General features: G+C 35.6%; 1 protein-coding gene across 2 annotated transcripts in view; it reads right to left on the bottom strand.

Annotated features, from left to right (window-relative positions):
* Positions 1–15,892, bottom strand: part of NCOA2 (nuclear receptor coactivator 2) — a gene marked incomplete at its 5' end in the record, with an annotated part of 83,152 nt that extends 67,260 nt beyond the window's left edge. For both annotated transcript variants that reach the window (XM_084230330.1, XM_084230331.1), the window contains 2 exons: positions 13,425–13,597; positions 15,807–15,892. In XM_084230330.1, the coding sequence (XP_084086456.1) occupies positions 13,425–13,597; positions 15,807–15,892 (259 nt within the window). The remainder of the gene's footprint in view (positions 1–13,424; positions 13,598–15,806) is intronic.
* Positions 15,893–16,184: the final 292 nt, after the last annotated feature.

Below are 16,184 nucleotides of genomic sequence, written 5' to 3'. Positions count from 1 at the left end.
AACCTACCTTACAGATACGTTGCATGGGTGAAATGAGCTAACATATGTAAATAGCATATGTTACTTTATGCCTGGCATAAAGTAAGCCTGGCATAAAGTAAGTCTGGCATTTATCAGCTCTTGTTTTCACTGTGTCAGTTGACCCTTTTGTTTTTGATTTAGTCTTATGTGGACAAAGCTATGTTTTATAGAATTGAAGGTTTATCCAATTAGTGGGAGGGGGCTCTTTTTAAGAATACAAAATTAAGTATAAATCTCGTTCTTATTTATAGAGTACAGCGGCATTAACACTATAACTCTGAAGATTCAAATTTTTCTTCTGAAATTTCTTCAGATAATTATCTGCAAGGCTTATAAAGAAGTGCTTCCTGATGGGAATGAAGCTTCCTTATCTAGAACATGCGACAATTTTCAGTACTCACAGGGGTCTACACAAGCAAAAGGACCTGAACCTTAAGCTTCATTACCTTGGTGGTTTTAATTCTGCCTATAAAGACTTTACAGGGTAACTTATTATTTTTTCTTTTTTATGTTCTCCTGTGACTCTTGGCTTATAATATACTATGGTTTATGGTCTGTATTTCATCTTTGCAGCCAGATTGGTAGAATAAAAGTTCTGCTGTCTGTATGTCCCTTAAATATATATGGTCATAATAAGAATGGCTGTTTGATCTGTGTAACTGTGGTAGCTATAGAAATCCCATGTTCCACCTCATCCTGCTTGTGAAGCCTATAACTTTCTTTCCAATAGTCATCTCACTGCATTCCTCTCAGTGGGAAGAGTCAATTCATTCCTACCCCAAAAAAGTGTGGTCACTTTCTGCCATGCTCCACACCAGGTCAAACTATAGATGCTGTGAAATGAGCTACTAAGAAGGAGCAGCATTACAGGGGCCATCATTGTAGTCCTTATTTTATGTTCCTCTTGAGATCACAGGAAAAAGTGAATGCTCTGAATACACAGCAATAGTATTCAAAAGGCTTTCCTTTATGAAATATTTATACTGATCAGTAACATCTTAGCATCTTTGTTTTCTTATCTTTTGATATTGAGGTAACTAGAAAAAACAATACAAAAGACAACACTGGGAGATATTCATCAGTAATCAAACAGCCCTGGTTAGGAAATCATCTAGGTGGCCAGAACACACAGGAAATTGGGTTAAAGGCAGTGGAGCCTTATGCTGTAATAGTTCCTTAACCTACAATGCTCCATAGCCCCTGACGACAGTCTCCATTAAGATCTAAGGTGTTTTTTGTTTGTTTGTTTGTTTGTTTTGTTTTTGTGGGACCCTCACTGGTGGCCAGGGAACGAACCAGCACTGCAGAGGCTGCGAGAAGCCTCGCAGCCCAGCGCTCAACCGCTGTGCCACCAGGGGAGGCCCAGGATCTAAGGTGTTTAATGAAATTACAACTAACTCCAAATCATTAAAATCTCTGTTGTGTATAAGACATACAAAAATTACCTCCAGGGCCTCCCTGGTGGCACAAGGGGTTAAGCACCGCACTATGAAGCAATCCACAGCCTCTGCAGGACAAGTTCGATCCCCGGCCAGCCAGGAATTAACCCACATGGTAGGCAGACCTCTCCTGTCTCACCCACTGCTCACCTCAGCAGTGTATTTCAGTCAGTCTGCCTGTTCTGTTCCCCACTCTGTCTTTGGTGGATCCTCTCACCCCCTGCATCACTGGCCTGTACCCCAGCTCTTGTATGCATAAATAAATAAATCTTTAAAAAAAATTACCTCCAATGACACAGCAGTAGCTACTGCATATTTTTATTTTGGTTTTGAGTGTATGTTTTTGGAATGTTTATACAGATTAACATTTTCTCTCATAATAAACAAAGGCAACGTTGAAGACACGACCACCATTTCCAGAGGTTATTGATAGATAATGGACACAGGAGAAATATTACAGAATCATCATCAACAAAGGCTGGGGTGAATTTGTTACTTACTAGTTTTAATGTCTCAATTTTTCTACTGTTTTTGTACTTTTGGGTGAAACACTAAAAACATGACAGCAGGGATACTATACATCAATGTTTATAACAGCATTATTCACAAAAGCCAAAAGGCCAAACAACCCAAATGTCCACTGACAAAGGATAGACAAAATATCATATATGCATGCAATAGAATATTATTCAGCTTTAAGAAGCAAAGACATACTGTTATATACCACAACATGGATGAATCTTGAGGACCTCATGCTAAGGACAATAGGCCTATTATAAAAAGCAAATACTGTACAATTCCACTAAATGAGGTGTTCACAATGATTAAATTCCAAGAGACAGAAAGTAGACAGGGGTTGGTGGCTACCAGGGGTTGGTGGGAGGAGAGGCAAATATTTATTGTTTACAGAAGTTTCTGTTTGGTACGGTGAAAAGTTTTGGAGATAGACAGTGGTGATAGTTGCCTAAAGATGTGAAAGAACTGAGTGCCTCTCAAGTGCACTTAAAAATGGTATTTTTTTTGGTTATATATTTTATCACAATAAAAAAAAGGTCAAATTAAAATCAATACTCAGGTTAAAGTTAACTGGTATTCAGTCTTTAATCAACAGTATTATAAGTAGAACAGTATTACAATACAGTTCTTGTGTTCTGTGAATTTTCCTTCATTGTCAAATAGAAAACAGCATGTCAAGAACTGACATGCTGATAAGACCAACTGTGGAGTAAAAACCTGGACTAGCAACTCTAATAAGGTCCAAAACTGATAAAAGTCAATCTTTACTGGATTTTTGCACTCATGGCAAAGCATAAGCTACAAGGGTCTCCATTTCTTAACAACAAAGCTGAGATGAAAAATATGATCATTGTTTTCCTGGAATTATTACTTTAGAAACATTTGGGTGACAGAAAAGATGACAGGAGAAAATAAAAGGACTCCTACACTTTATTACCAGAGATAAATGCCTCAGTAATTAGCAGAAGATGAGCATTTTCTAAATAGACATGAACTAAAATGTTTCAGAGTCAACAACAGTAATAAGAAGAGGAAAGAACTAGGATGTGATATGTGAGTGCTTCCATTTGCACACCCCAAACTACAGATAAAAAGATAACCAATTAGGGCCTCCCTGGTGGTGCAAGAGGTTAAACACTGCACTATGAAGCAATCCGCAGCCTCTGCAGCAAGTTTGATCCCCGGCCGACCAGAGAGCTACCCACATGGTGAAGCAGACCTCTCCTGTCTCACCTGCTGCTCCCCACAGCAGTGTATTTCAGTCATTCTGCCTCTTCTGTTCCCCACTCTGTCTCTGGTGAATCCTCTCAACCCCCACATCTCTGGCCTGTACCCCAGCTCTTGTATGCATAAATAAATAAATCTTAAAAAAAAAGATAACCAATCAGTATTCTTGGTTGATGAAGGTCTTCCTCCCTGCAACCTACAGAAAGAAGGCTAGTAGTACAAGGCTGCAGGGAGAGAAACATTTAGAAGAAATGGTTGAAATGAGGCAAAATATCTAACAGGAAGATTTTACTGCCACTGTAGTTCTCTCTCATTTTCTTAACTTCAGAATTGCCTTAAGGGATCTTATTTCCTGAATTTTATAACCTTCTCCCCAGACATACAGTCTTAGCTTATGGTCATGTACGCTGTCATATATAGCAATACATGATATTAGAATATTTGACTACATGGAAAGCAGTCATTGCTAAAATAATATATTAGATACTTATTCTTTCTCACTGGAAAACATACTCAACACCATTAATCATCAAGAGGATATAAATCAAAACCACAATGAGATTTATCACCTGACACCTATACCTAGTCCAGTATCAAACAAACAAACCCCCAAGTAGAAAATAACAAGTGTTGGTGCAGAAAGAGAGAAATTGGAACCCTTGTGTAATGTTGGTGGAAATTTAAATGATGCAGACACTATGGAAAACAATATGGCGGTTCCTCAAAAAAGCAAAAATAAAACCACCTTATCATGTGGCATTCCCATCTCAGAGTGTATGCCCAAAAGTACTGAAAGTAAGATCTCAAAGAGATACTTCAGATCCATCTTCACTGCAGCATTATTAATAATAGCAAAGATAGGAACGCAACCCTAATATCTAGCAGTGGATGAATGGATAAAGAAAATATGATGTATGCACACAATGGGATATTATTCAGGCTTTAAGAAGACAATCCTCTCATACATTGTTCACGGATATGGCGTTTCTATCATGTAAGATGAAAGTTCTAGAGGTCAGCTGTACAACAATAGGCCTATAGTGAACAACAGTGTATTAATATACAGTTATAAAAATTAATATACAGTTTTATAAAATTATTAAGGTAAATTTATGTTATGCATTTTTAACCCCCCCCCCCACACGCACTTATCATTCCGGGGGGAAAGTCTTCTTGGGAGAACCAATTAAAATAGCTGCATATATAATAATTTATTACTGCATAATCCATTTTAGTCTGGAAATTAAGTCTGAAGCACATAAAGAGAGTCACATTTCCATTTTCCTTGTTCTACCAGTACAACAGGTTGGGCAAATAGGTTTGTTCTAATTCATTTGTTTAAAAAAAAAAATCAAACAAACAAAATCTAAAAAAAATTACTTTTACCCTAAGTCAACCAGAGAATTTTAAAAAAAGCAGTCAAATAGTGCTATGTGTGATCTATATCTTTTATTTATTGCAATGTTTAAATTATTATGCATAAATCTGATTTTGCCATTTCTAATCTTTTAACAGTGAATAAATTATATAAAATACACACTTAAATAGTACATAAATTATAATGCAATTGGAAACTTGTACTCTCCTCCCTCCTGCACCCCAAATATTGAATTCATTCTTAAAAATTACATCATTCTTTAAACTAAGAATGAATGACATGTAAATTTTAGTTCATGGTAATTTAAACATATATGATAGTTTCATAGACGTGAGTTGTTTCAAAACCAATATATCTAGCATTTGCACAGCATGAACCTAAAAAAAAATATGTGCTTTCTATTTATTATGTATTATATCATGTGTGTCTAATACAATGTCTATTTAAACTCATTAGGAAAAATTCCATATTAACTAAAATAATAAATCATAATAAGAACTATAAAATACTTCTTCCCCCAAGGATTTCAAAGTATACTCTAGGTCTAGGTGACAAGCTGTATAGATTTCTCATCCTTATATTAACAGGGTCTCAAGAGTTAAACTTATCAATAGCTAAAAATGCTAACAGTTCACTACACCAATTTTTAAAAATTATATATATATATATTTTTTTACATCATTCTTCGTTTTTGTAAAATGTTGCTTTCTACTCTCAGGTGTAGTCTCCATATAATTCCCACCACCAATTCATCCATGCATCAATCAGCATAGTCCTTTGTGCTCTTCCCTCCTTTGTTTTGATCCCTCTCCCCACATCGCTGCTGTAGAGTGTCTGTGATTTATAGCTGCCTGTTAATTTTGTTTTTTATTATTTTTTTCCCTGATCCCTTATTTGATTTCCCTACATTCCTTCTATAAGTGAAACCATCCGATATTTTTCTTTTTCTTTCTGGCTTACTTCACTGAGCATAATCTCTTCCAGTTCCATCCATGTTGCTGTGAATGGCATGAGTTTATCCTTTTGATTGCTGAGTAATATTCCATTGTGTATATATACAACATCATCTTGATCCAGTCATCTACTTTTGGGCATTTGACCACCCAAATTTTCTAAAGACACAAATGCACTTTCAGGATACAAACTAAAATGTTGTAAATACTGTTTGTCATAAGATAGCTTATAATTTATAAACCTTGAACAAGAGAGAATGTACTCAATTGTTAGAATAAAAACTTAAAGTTCTTAAATTTAGGGTATTCTTTTCCCACATGTAAAGCCATTATGAAGACTACATACATTAGCAATGAGAAAAATATTTTACATCAACTAAGAACAAATGTGCTCAGAACTGCAGCAGGCGTGAGTCATGAAGAGACACAATCTCCATTATCAAAGAATTTGTCATTCAATTGGGGAAGAAAAAGAGAAGTACACACAAAAAACCAACTGAGATTATATAGCACAAGAATCAAGATTCAAAGGAGATGGCTGGGAAATAGTAAGTTCTTTGATGAAAAAGGAGTATTTGAGATGGGCCTGAAGAGTTAAGAGTAGGACTATATTGGGAATAAAATAGACAGGAAAAGGAGGCATGAGGTTATGAATAATGACATAAAGCCCTTAAACCACAAATATGTGTTAGCAACAAGTAGTCTAGAGTACAGCATTGGTGTATACATACTAATATGGAATCTGAGAGGAAAACAGTGGATCAACCTGATGAGATATGGACTACGGGTGAAGCATCCTTGCCCCTGGACAATTATCACCCACCGATTGTGCTCTACAAACTCACAAAATTGTAGTACTTTATCCTAGTGGTTTTTAATAAAGGTGGATATTGTCACTCTAACTAAGGGGGTAGAAGAGAGAAGCATTCCAGGTAGAAGACACAGAAGCAAGTGTCACTGTAATATTGTGGGGGAGTTCCTAGGTTCAAGGAGTTTGTGGCTTAGGAAAGAGGAGAATAGGGCAGGGTTGGGGAAAGATCAGACAGAACTGTATGCTATGCTGCAGGTTCTTCTGGACTTTTCATGGAGTCTACTGGCAGTTATGGAAATTGGGGCACTAGGATCAACCTGGCTCCTCTTTCAAGGGGGTTTTTAGGGATTATTTTTAATTGATTCTAGTGGGGGAACAGCCCCAAATTGCTCCCATGGGCACTGTGGCAGATACAACTACTTTCAAGCCCTGGCAGAAAAAGAAGTAGGGGCAGGTGGCATATTGGTTCACCTCCCCATGTACAACTATAGGGGAGGCCTGAGCAGCCAAGCCACTCACTTGAGGGGCCACACCACTAAAGCTAGGGTGAGAATAAGTGGAAGTAGAGGGCTGACACCTAAGGGGCTCAGCTCAAGGGTTCTTATGTGAGAGTGCCCAAAGTTGTCAAATATGACACCCTTTGAGCCATTAGTAACAAACATCTAGGAAACTATAAAGTTTTCTCTTTGTGTTTGAACTTGCACACCCTTGCTTCTGAGTATGTTCCCCCACCTTCACTGTCTCTGTCAGGCTTGCTGTTAGTCTGTCTTTGTGGGTCTTCCTCATTGACTTTCTAACTTTATCATTTTGTCCCTTTCATTTCTTCCTTCTCCTTCTTTGTCCCCATAACAAGTTATAAAAGTGAGTGAAAGATTATATTCATTATTTTTTGGTACAGATGAATTAGACATTTTGTAAGTCTCTAGAATATTTTAACTTAGTATTTTCTACTTTTTGTTTCATTATATGCCCTTTACATCCCAACTCCTACTCCCTAAAATCAGCAGCATTATTATTATTTTTTTTTTACCCATTCTTAGTACAGGGGTATCTCTAGCGTCTAGAAACCATGGTAGATGACTTTAAGACAATTCTGTTGAAATGGCTAGGGGCGCTCTCATATTTTGTTACCTTCTCCAAATTTCAATATTGCTTAACAGTACTGTGCTTCATTCTCCCTTCTGGTTGATCTACCCTTTTCAGTCTCAAATCCAAACAAATATTTCAATACATCTTTTGTCAGTAGCTACACAGTCTGACATGGCACTCACTATGTGCCCTGAGAGCTCCTGGACCTTTGCTCAGATTCCTCTGTTCCCTGGTTGGAATGCCTCTCCCCATCTCCATCCCCTACTATCTCACCTATTAAAATCTTCTCTGACAGCAAGGCACAATTCAAAGTTATTGTTCACTTTAAAGTCTGCATCAGTGTCTTTGATCACACATTGTCCCACCTTCCCCTACAGTTCCACAGATGGTTGTTTTTAAGCTGATTTCTCCCAAGTGAGTGCGCTAAAGAACTATGTATTTATTGGTTATTGGGTTCCTCCAGAGTGAAAAACAATCTGTCTTGCATAGAGTATTTACTCAATTAAAATGAATGAATGTTTACATTTGAATGAAATCAAATGGGGGGAGAGAAAATTAACTTCTATTCATAGCAGTATAAGGTGATCAAGAAAACAGGGATTTCTGCATTCAGTTAGAGTATGAAAGCTGGTTTAAGTTCTTGAAATGACAGTTCAAGTCATAAACTGTTAAAACCCTAAAGCATATTAAATTATTTAAATCCTCTTTATCTGAAAACTGTTAAACAGAAAACCCTTCTATATACTTAAAAATAAAACATAAGGAGATCCAAGAATGAAATGACAGTAGGAATTCCATCCCAGCTCACCAATTTTAAGTGTTTCATTAATAATATGAGCCATTAAGCCACACAAAAACATAAAAGTGAGTTACAGGCAGATCATTTGAAAAAATTATCTTCATTAAAAGCTGAAATATCAAGGATATATTACCAATTATAAGTTATATCAGCAAACAAGGAAATAAAATTTCTAATTACATGGAAACCATGAATAGTTTTATATCTTCAAGAGTAAACCAAGACCAGATTCATGCCTGTATTGAAGTAAAAGGATGAGGTAAAAAACTGCCAAGACTCTGGCCCTCTTCAGTTATCCTTAAAATTCTGAAACTGCTACTCAGGGATTAAGCAGAAACAAAGAGTAAGTCAGAGGGGTGCAGGTGGAGTCACACCAAGTACTACATTTCGAACTTCTGTCCCCAAAGCATAGTTTTGATAGCCTCTATTTATTTATTTCTGTATTAAAAGAATCAACATCAGAAGAATATTAAGGTTTAAAACTATAACAAGGAAGCGATCCAAAAACTGTTTCCTTATCAATACTGAATCCTTAGGAAGAAAACCTAAATTTGGATTTAACTACAAATACAGATATGTGCATGTATGGTTACTTAAGTTAAAATGCTAAATCTTAATTAAGATTTTCTCCATTACTTTCTTAAGTCTAAAGTGGCATTTAACAAAACAATCAATCAAGCCCTGATCTGCAGTTTACTGATTTTCAGATTTCCATCGTGTGAATACTTTTGCCATGGCTAATTTCAGTTTAATATTACTGATTGTGGACCCAGAAAGAAATGTGCAGCAGTCACCACTACATAACATTTTTAATGGATAGACAGATAGAAGACAATCTTTAGAGCATTGATAATAGTAAAATAATTAGGAAATGATGACTTTTAGTCTTTTTACCTTTATTTCTTTGTATAATTAAAGTCTATATGATTTTTAATAATGCCTGTGCTTTCGGGAAATGACTGATAGAATTCTTAAATTTAACAAATGTCTCTCACTTTTTGATACGTGTTGACTCCATGCACACCAACATCCCTCACCCTCTCTTAAAATATTTATTTTTTGATCCTATCCTCAACAGTAGGGGTTATTCACATATATGAAGCAATCTGGAATCCCAATGCTCTCATACTGGCACTGCAGATTGATATGATATCATTAGAACAATCATAATAAGAAACCAGAATGCCTTTTTGCGATGCTTGACTCTAAGAAATTTCCCCTCCAAATTTAGTTTGTACCAACATGGATTTTTTTAAAAAACATTTTAAAAGGACAGGTTTATTAAGAAAAGGAGGGGAAAAAAGAGAGAGAGGCACCTGTATAGTCACAGGCAGGCAGGAGAGTTGGCCAACATGGATTTTTGAAATGTACCTTTTTCATTCTTATTGCTATCCACTAATTAAACTACTATTAGAAAAATAGTAACAGAAAGTTGAATCAAAACTTTATCAACTGATAAATGCACCCTGTATTCAAATACACAGCATTAAAGTGGCATTAGAGGAAGTGAGAAATATTTTCCAAAAAAATAAGTCATTTTATTATTTTAGGAAAAAACAGTAAAATGTGTGGCCACATTGGGCTAACAGAGGAGATACCACTTTTTTTTTTTTTTTGGAGATACCACTTTAAACAGGACAAGAGAAATTAACTTTTGGAACTTCCCTAGATGTTTCAGTTACTTTATACTTCAATTTTATTTTTTAAGAGTATAGGAATCATCATGTATTTTCCATAATAACTTTTATTTAATTTTCGAGTTAAGGAGTGTGAAATTGAACACAGTAATCCAAAAGTAAATTATTTGCATTTACATACTACTTATTATCCTGTGAAATAGAAGCAGCATTAGCCTGCTGAAGCAGGGGAGAAAAAAAGGTTTATTTACTATCTATGATTACTGTTTGTAAATTATAGAAACCAGAAATTTTAAACATTATCAGCATTATAACAAACAGGAAGAAACATCATGTCTAGTATCAAAAAGCTGGTGCAGAGTCTATGTGTGCTTGCTCTGCTTCTGTGAAGTCCGCTGCACTGCAAATGCTCTTTGCTCCTGGAAAGCTAGTGTCTGCCAAACATGTGTGCCATAAATGCTAGACTCAAGAGAAAGCTTATTTATTTAAATAGCTTGTAATTCTCCCTCCAAATTCCTATCCTTTAGGCCATTTAAAAGTCTCCTTTCTTCTCTCCCTTTATCTATAAAATATATGGAAACTTGAGGAACAGCTAATGAGAAAGCAGATGTGAGTGGGAGAGCCCACAACGCCTGGCTGATCTGCCTCAGTTTTTGACACTGAATGATTCCTAAATATGAGCCTGGCTGTCTTCACTATGTGTTCTTCAGAGTGGCACCTCATTCAATCCACTTTGACTTCTTTAGGACAATTATGATTTTATTCAGGCTGATACCTGCAACTGAAATACAAATTAGTTTTGGATAATGTTGTAAAGATGGTAGTTAGAGTTTATTTATACTGATTGATTTGGGATCAGTAAAGTGGGCAGGCAAAAAGGATGAGCGAGAAGGGCTTGGCTTCATCTTATGCGTTGCTCTTGAACCTGATGAAGCTGCCAGCTGCTGAGGGAAATCAAACTGGCCCTAACAAAGCTGCATGGATTGGTGTATTTTGGGGCTGCAGACTTCTCTGGTACCAGAAAAGTTTTACTTTCTTCAAATAACTTGTAGGGGAGGATGTTCATAATCATTTCCCCATTCTTCATCAGAAGGAAGAACTCGCTGTTTGAAGATCTTAGCATAGGTGAAGGAAAAAAGGGGCCTTTCTGCTTAATGTGGAAAAGATATTTACTCAGTACCTACTAAGCATTTACTGTGACAGGTACCACTGTGTTTATACAGCTCGTAATGTCCTCAGCAACTATGCAACCTAGACGTTGTGAGTCCTAAATTTTATAGAAGGAAACTGAGTCTCAGAGAAAAAAAATAATTTCCCCAAATTTAAAAAACCTGTTAAGTGACAGAACCAAGATTCATATCTAGCTTCTGTCTGATTTGATTCTAAAGTCCCTATTCTTTTTATAGCAATTTATTAAACCAGTACTATGCATAAAATACTGGATTAGTTGAGAACTTAAAAGTATATTTGTACTATCCATTCAGCTTTGTTTACCTTTCAAAACACATTCCTTTTCAAATTAATAGGAACATTATTACAAGAATAAGACTTGACAGGGTGTTTATTGTTGCTGCTTCTTGGGTGGCGGTGGTATATGCAGCTTTATGATTAAACCCATAGTGAAAGTATGGCAGAGTCCCAGCGTGACACATCTTAACGTGTTTTATGGTTTGAAGGGGGAATTACCAAGGTTTTGCAAAACTTTAAAATCTTGTGCAAGACAGTGGTAACATATGTATGTATTTGTGTATATATATGTATACAATTGTTTTAAAATGTAAACAGTACTACCTATCATGCAATGCTCACAAAATTGAGTCATTCAAAATCTTTGGAAACCTGAAACAAGAAGCTTAATGACTTCTGCGATGATATCAGAGACTAGATATGATGACTTCAAAGCATTCTAAAACTTTTTTTTTTTTTTAATTTTTTTATTATTTTTTATTTATTCATACAAGCACTGGGTAGAGTCAGAAGCGCGGGAGGGTGAGAGAATTCACCAGAGCCAGAGCGGGGAGCAGAGCAGGCAGAAGGACTGAAGTACACTGCTGAGGGGAGCAGCGGGCGGCAGGAGAGGTCTGCGCGCCATGTGGGACCCTCCTCCAGTGGCCGGGGAGCAGCTGGGGATCGAACCGGCACCGCAGAGGTTGCGGGCAGCTTCGCAACCCAGCGCTCAACCTCTGCGCCACCAGGGAGGCCCAAAGCATTCTAAAACTTTAACTGATTATTTCTCCTAAGAGCTGTAAGAATGCCATTTTATCCATTTACTGATATAAAAAAATGAAGAGGATACAAAGTTGAGATTAAACTGAGTTTTTGATTACTCATGAATCTCAAAGGAAAAAGAAGGCAGAGGAAAGAGATGACGGGAGACTGAGACAGACATTGAGTGTAGAAACTTGAAAGTTACATGCTATAATTTTGACGGAGAAACTAGAAATAAAGACTGATTTTCAAAGTGGACTGATATTAGAAAATGTGTTTTGTATGTGCATGTTCTTAAGTTCTTAGAAAACGCAACTATATTTGTTAAAATGTTTTACACAAACCTTAGCTCAATAGCAAATGTGTCAAAATGGAAAATTTTATGACAATAATATGGTAATAGGCAGCTAGGATTTTATGATAGATGAGAGCAGGCAAAGTTTCAGGCTCTTACACCTATATAAAGACATATTTTTCTAAAATCTGCTTCTTCTGAATCTTATATAAAAGGTAGGTTAGGGAAAAAAAAGAACTCTAAGAGGATGTATTCAAAACAGATTACAAGAGATAATAATCTCCCTAGCCCTGATGGGAAGCAGTGCATGAATACTTCAAGAGCATATACTGCCCCTGAGCACCGAGACACTGTTCATACTTGCCGACTACACAGATATTTTTTGGCACCACAAAGTCCAATGTGTGTTTTAAAATATGGTTTTCTTAATTTTTTTTCTGTAGGCAAAAACATCAAAGAAGAAAAACAGAAAATTATCTCAGAAAAAAAAAAAAAAGAAAGAAAAACCTAGGAAGAAAGCTGTCATGCTCTGTATCTCAACTTCACAAAAGAATTCTGACTAGCGATTTGAGCTTTTCAAATCTCTTGTCATTCAGGATATGAAATTCTAATCTAGTGGCGTGACCAGTTGAGGCTCAGACTTAATCAAAGATGCTGACTAGTTGAAACAGGAGGTGCTTCACTTCCTTACTTCTGGTTTCCATCTTCAATTGACTTCTCACTTGCAAATGAGGACAGTCACTTGCTGTGCCAGCTATGAGAATTCCAGGGTAAGGAAGGAGAGTCAGTGGGCACCTAATTGAGCTTTACTAGATGAAAAGTTACATCACCCTGCTTCACCTCAGACTCCTCTGTCTTTGGAGAATTGTTGAATTTTATATAAAGCCTATTTATAAACCACTGCAAGTGATACTTGCATTCATCTTGCACTGTGACATCATTTCCTCATCAATAATTTAAGCATAAGAAATGGATTAAAAGAACTTTTCCCACAGAAGTTTCTGGAAAACCAGACACTAGCTAAACACTCCAAAATATTCAGTTCTCTTACCTTGTTCTTTGATCTGACGAATTTGCTTCACAGTTTCTTTTAAGATTGCACATTTGTCAGGTTTGAAGTTAAAGTTGTCTATATCATTGAAATTTGCAAAAATCAGCTCTGCAAGTTCTTCAATATATTTATTTTCCTGTTCACGATTACGTTTCTCAGTGCTCCTCTTGGGGCTAAAAAGGAGAAACTTGTTTTTATTATGACTTTGAAAAGGTGCTATTATGCAAAAAAGGTATGTTAAACAAGTTCTAATACAAAGATAGCAAAGTTATTCATATAAACATAAGTATGGAGCGAAAAACCTAATGCTGCATGTTTCATTGAAATCAAACTTCTTCTAATTTATAATTATGTATTTACTTATGTGATCTTTTTTTTCAATGTGCTCAATGTCTTCCACTGGACTATATGTTTTACAATAACAATGATCAAGGAGATTTGTTCACCACTGTGCTTATTAATATAATGCTTGGTAGAAGTGGTCATCAAATTTATTGTTAAATAAATAAAGGCATGTTTCAGGAAAAAAAGGCTTTATATATAATTACAATTTTTTTAAGTATATTGAAGATTAGAAAAAGACAGGAAAGTTAACTTAGTTATTGTAATATTATAATATGTATAAATTTTAAAGATTTTTGGTAAAGCATAAAAATAATTAAAACAATTCTTTATGATTTCCTAGACTTCTTCAGGATGTTAGCAATAACAGCCTTTTAGTTAATCCTAAATTACACAATAGAACTAAAAAATAAGTGAAACTGACCTAGGATATTTGTTAAAACTGTCCAAACTAAATGATAAGCAAAATATAAATAATCTAAGTCCCATTAAAATTTTTAGAAGTGAATGGAAGGGAGTAAATAAAAACTGGAAAGATCTTCTCACTTGAATTTGATAAAATAGCAAATTCAAAAGTTCCCTTAGCTAATAACAGCATGCAATTTTTCTGTCAAGTAAGGACCCACTAAATTATATTCAAAACAGTACAATAAAAAAGTTCAAAGTAGCAGCTTTCTACAATTTCATAAAATTATTTGTATACAACTCTAAGTTTTACAATTTTATACTTTCTAACACATTCCATATATTTACCTCTAAATATTAGCTTTATTTTCATAAACTAATAAACATAAGACAGAACACAATTTCTCCATTTTTTAGAAGCTGCCTGATTTGTCAAGATTATCTGTGAGTTTCTGAGAAAGCAACAATCAGAATTTGACTTTTCTGAGTCTCATTCTTATCCCTAGCTTCTGCTTTATTAAATTCAGGGAAAGGGAGAGAGCAGCTGTAATGTGTGGAAGAGCAGATAGAATTCGGGACCCCTACTACCTTTTTCCTCCATGACTCCCCTCCTCCCATATGCACAGAGAATAATAAATAAATGACAAACAGGTGAGGAAGGGGCGCTGTATCACAAACCAAGGGCACCAGAAAGAGAAATACAAAGGGAAAAGTCCACCCACTGTGGTACTTGGACATCACTAGGTAAGGGAAACAACTTCTCCCACTGCAATTGTTTCCTTTTACCAAACTGCCTCCTCAATCAGGACTCCTGATTAAAGGCAGCTTGACATAAAAAGTATTCTCATTCTTTTCTATAGCTGTATTATGGCCCAGGTAACGGATATATTATGGTTGTTTAAATAGCTCCCTTTAAACACACAGATGATCTTTTGCAATTATAAACAATGCTAGAAGTCACCTCATACATGCCTCATTTTACATGAGTGGAGGTATATTGTTTGAAAATTCCTAGAAATGGAACTACTAGTTCAAAGAGGACATTCATTTATAATGTTAATAGACACTGCTAATAACCTTGCACGGAGGTTATAACAACTCACACTTCTACCCATGATATGTTAGATAGAACTGGCTTTAAAATTGTGTTTTATTCACTTAAGAGCCTCAATCTTTGTCACCATCTAAAAAGCAGGTAGATCTAACATTAAGAAATAAAAGACCTCTCCCCCCTCCAAAAAAAAACACAAAAACAAAAGAGTAATAAGTCCAGTACAAAATTAACAACAAATCTTTTTTTTTTTTTTATTCTGGGATGTTATTGTCTCGGTAATATTCTGTGATCTAATGAAAGAGAATGTGAAAAACTCAAAATATAGAATAAGCTAGTTTTAAGAGTTAAGTACTATGGGGACATCATAAGTATTTCCCTTTTTCTTATAAAGAATAATAAAATCTGTAACTGATCACCCTGTCCAAAGCATAAGGTAAATAATGCATGTTCAAAGGTTTAAATGTAAAAGAAGAAAATTAAACAATACTTGAATCAGGTGTAAAGTCATTGTAAAAATATCAAAGGATAATGTTTATGGCTTTCATGGGCAATACTCATTCTGTTTTCAGCAAGACTCTAACCTGGGTCCAAGCTGGTCAGGACATTCCTTGCGCTTTCTTGTCTCTGCCCTGGATGGGTCAGAGGTATTTTCTCCCATCCCACTCATCTTGAACACATATCAGCAACTAAAATAGAAAACAGGAGGGTGGAAGAGGGAGTGAAAAGAACTGATTATAAAATGTCTGATCAATTTACAACAATTTACTTTAATGAGAAATTTGACAATAGTAATGAAAACACTTTAGTAAGCATTTACATCTTCTAATGAAAAGGTTGCATTTTTTTTTAAAAGCCTGGCTTAAAGGTTAAGGACATATATAAGGTTAACATAAAATAAATAAACAATCCTACCTCATTAGGCCCACACTCTTTAAACTGAAGTAGTATTTCAACAGCAC

This window comes from Talpa europaea, assembly GCF_964194135.1.
Source record: "Talpa europaea genome assembly, chromosome: 3".
NCBI classification, from domain to species: Eukaryota; Metazoa; Chordata; class Mammalia; order Eulipotyphla; family Talpidae; genus Talpa; species Talpa europaea.
The sequence above is the reverse complement of the archived record's forward strand: the minus strand, read 5'-3'. Positions and strand labels throughout refer to the sequence as shown.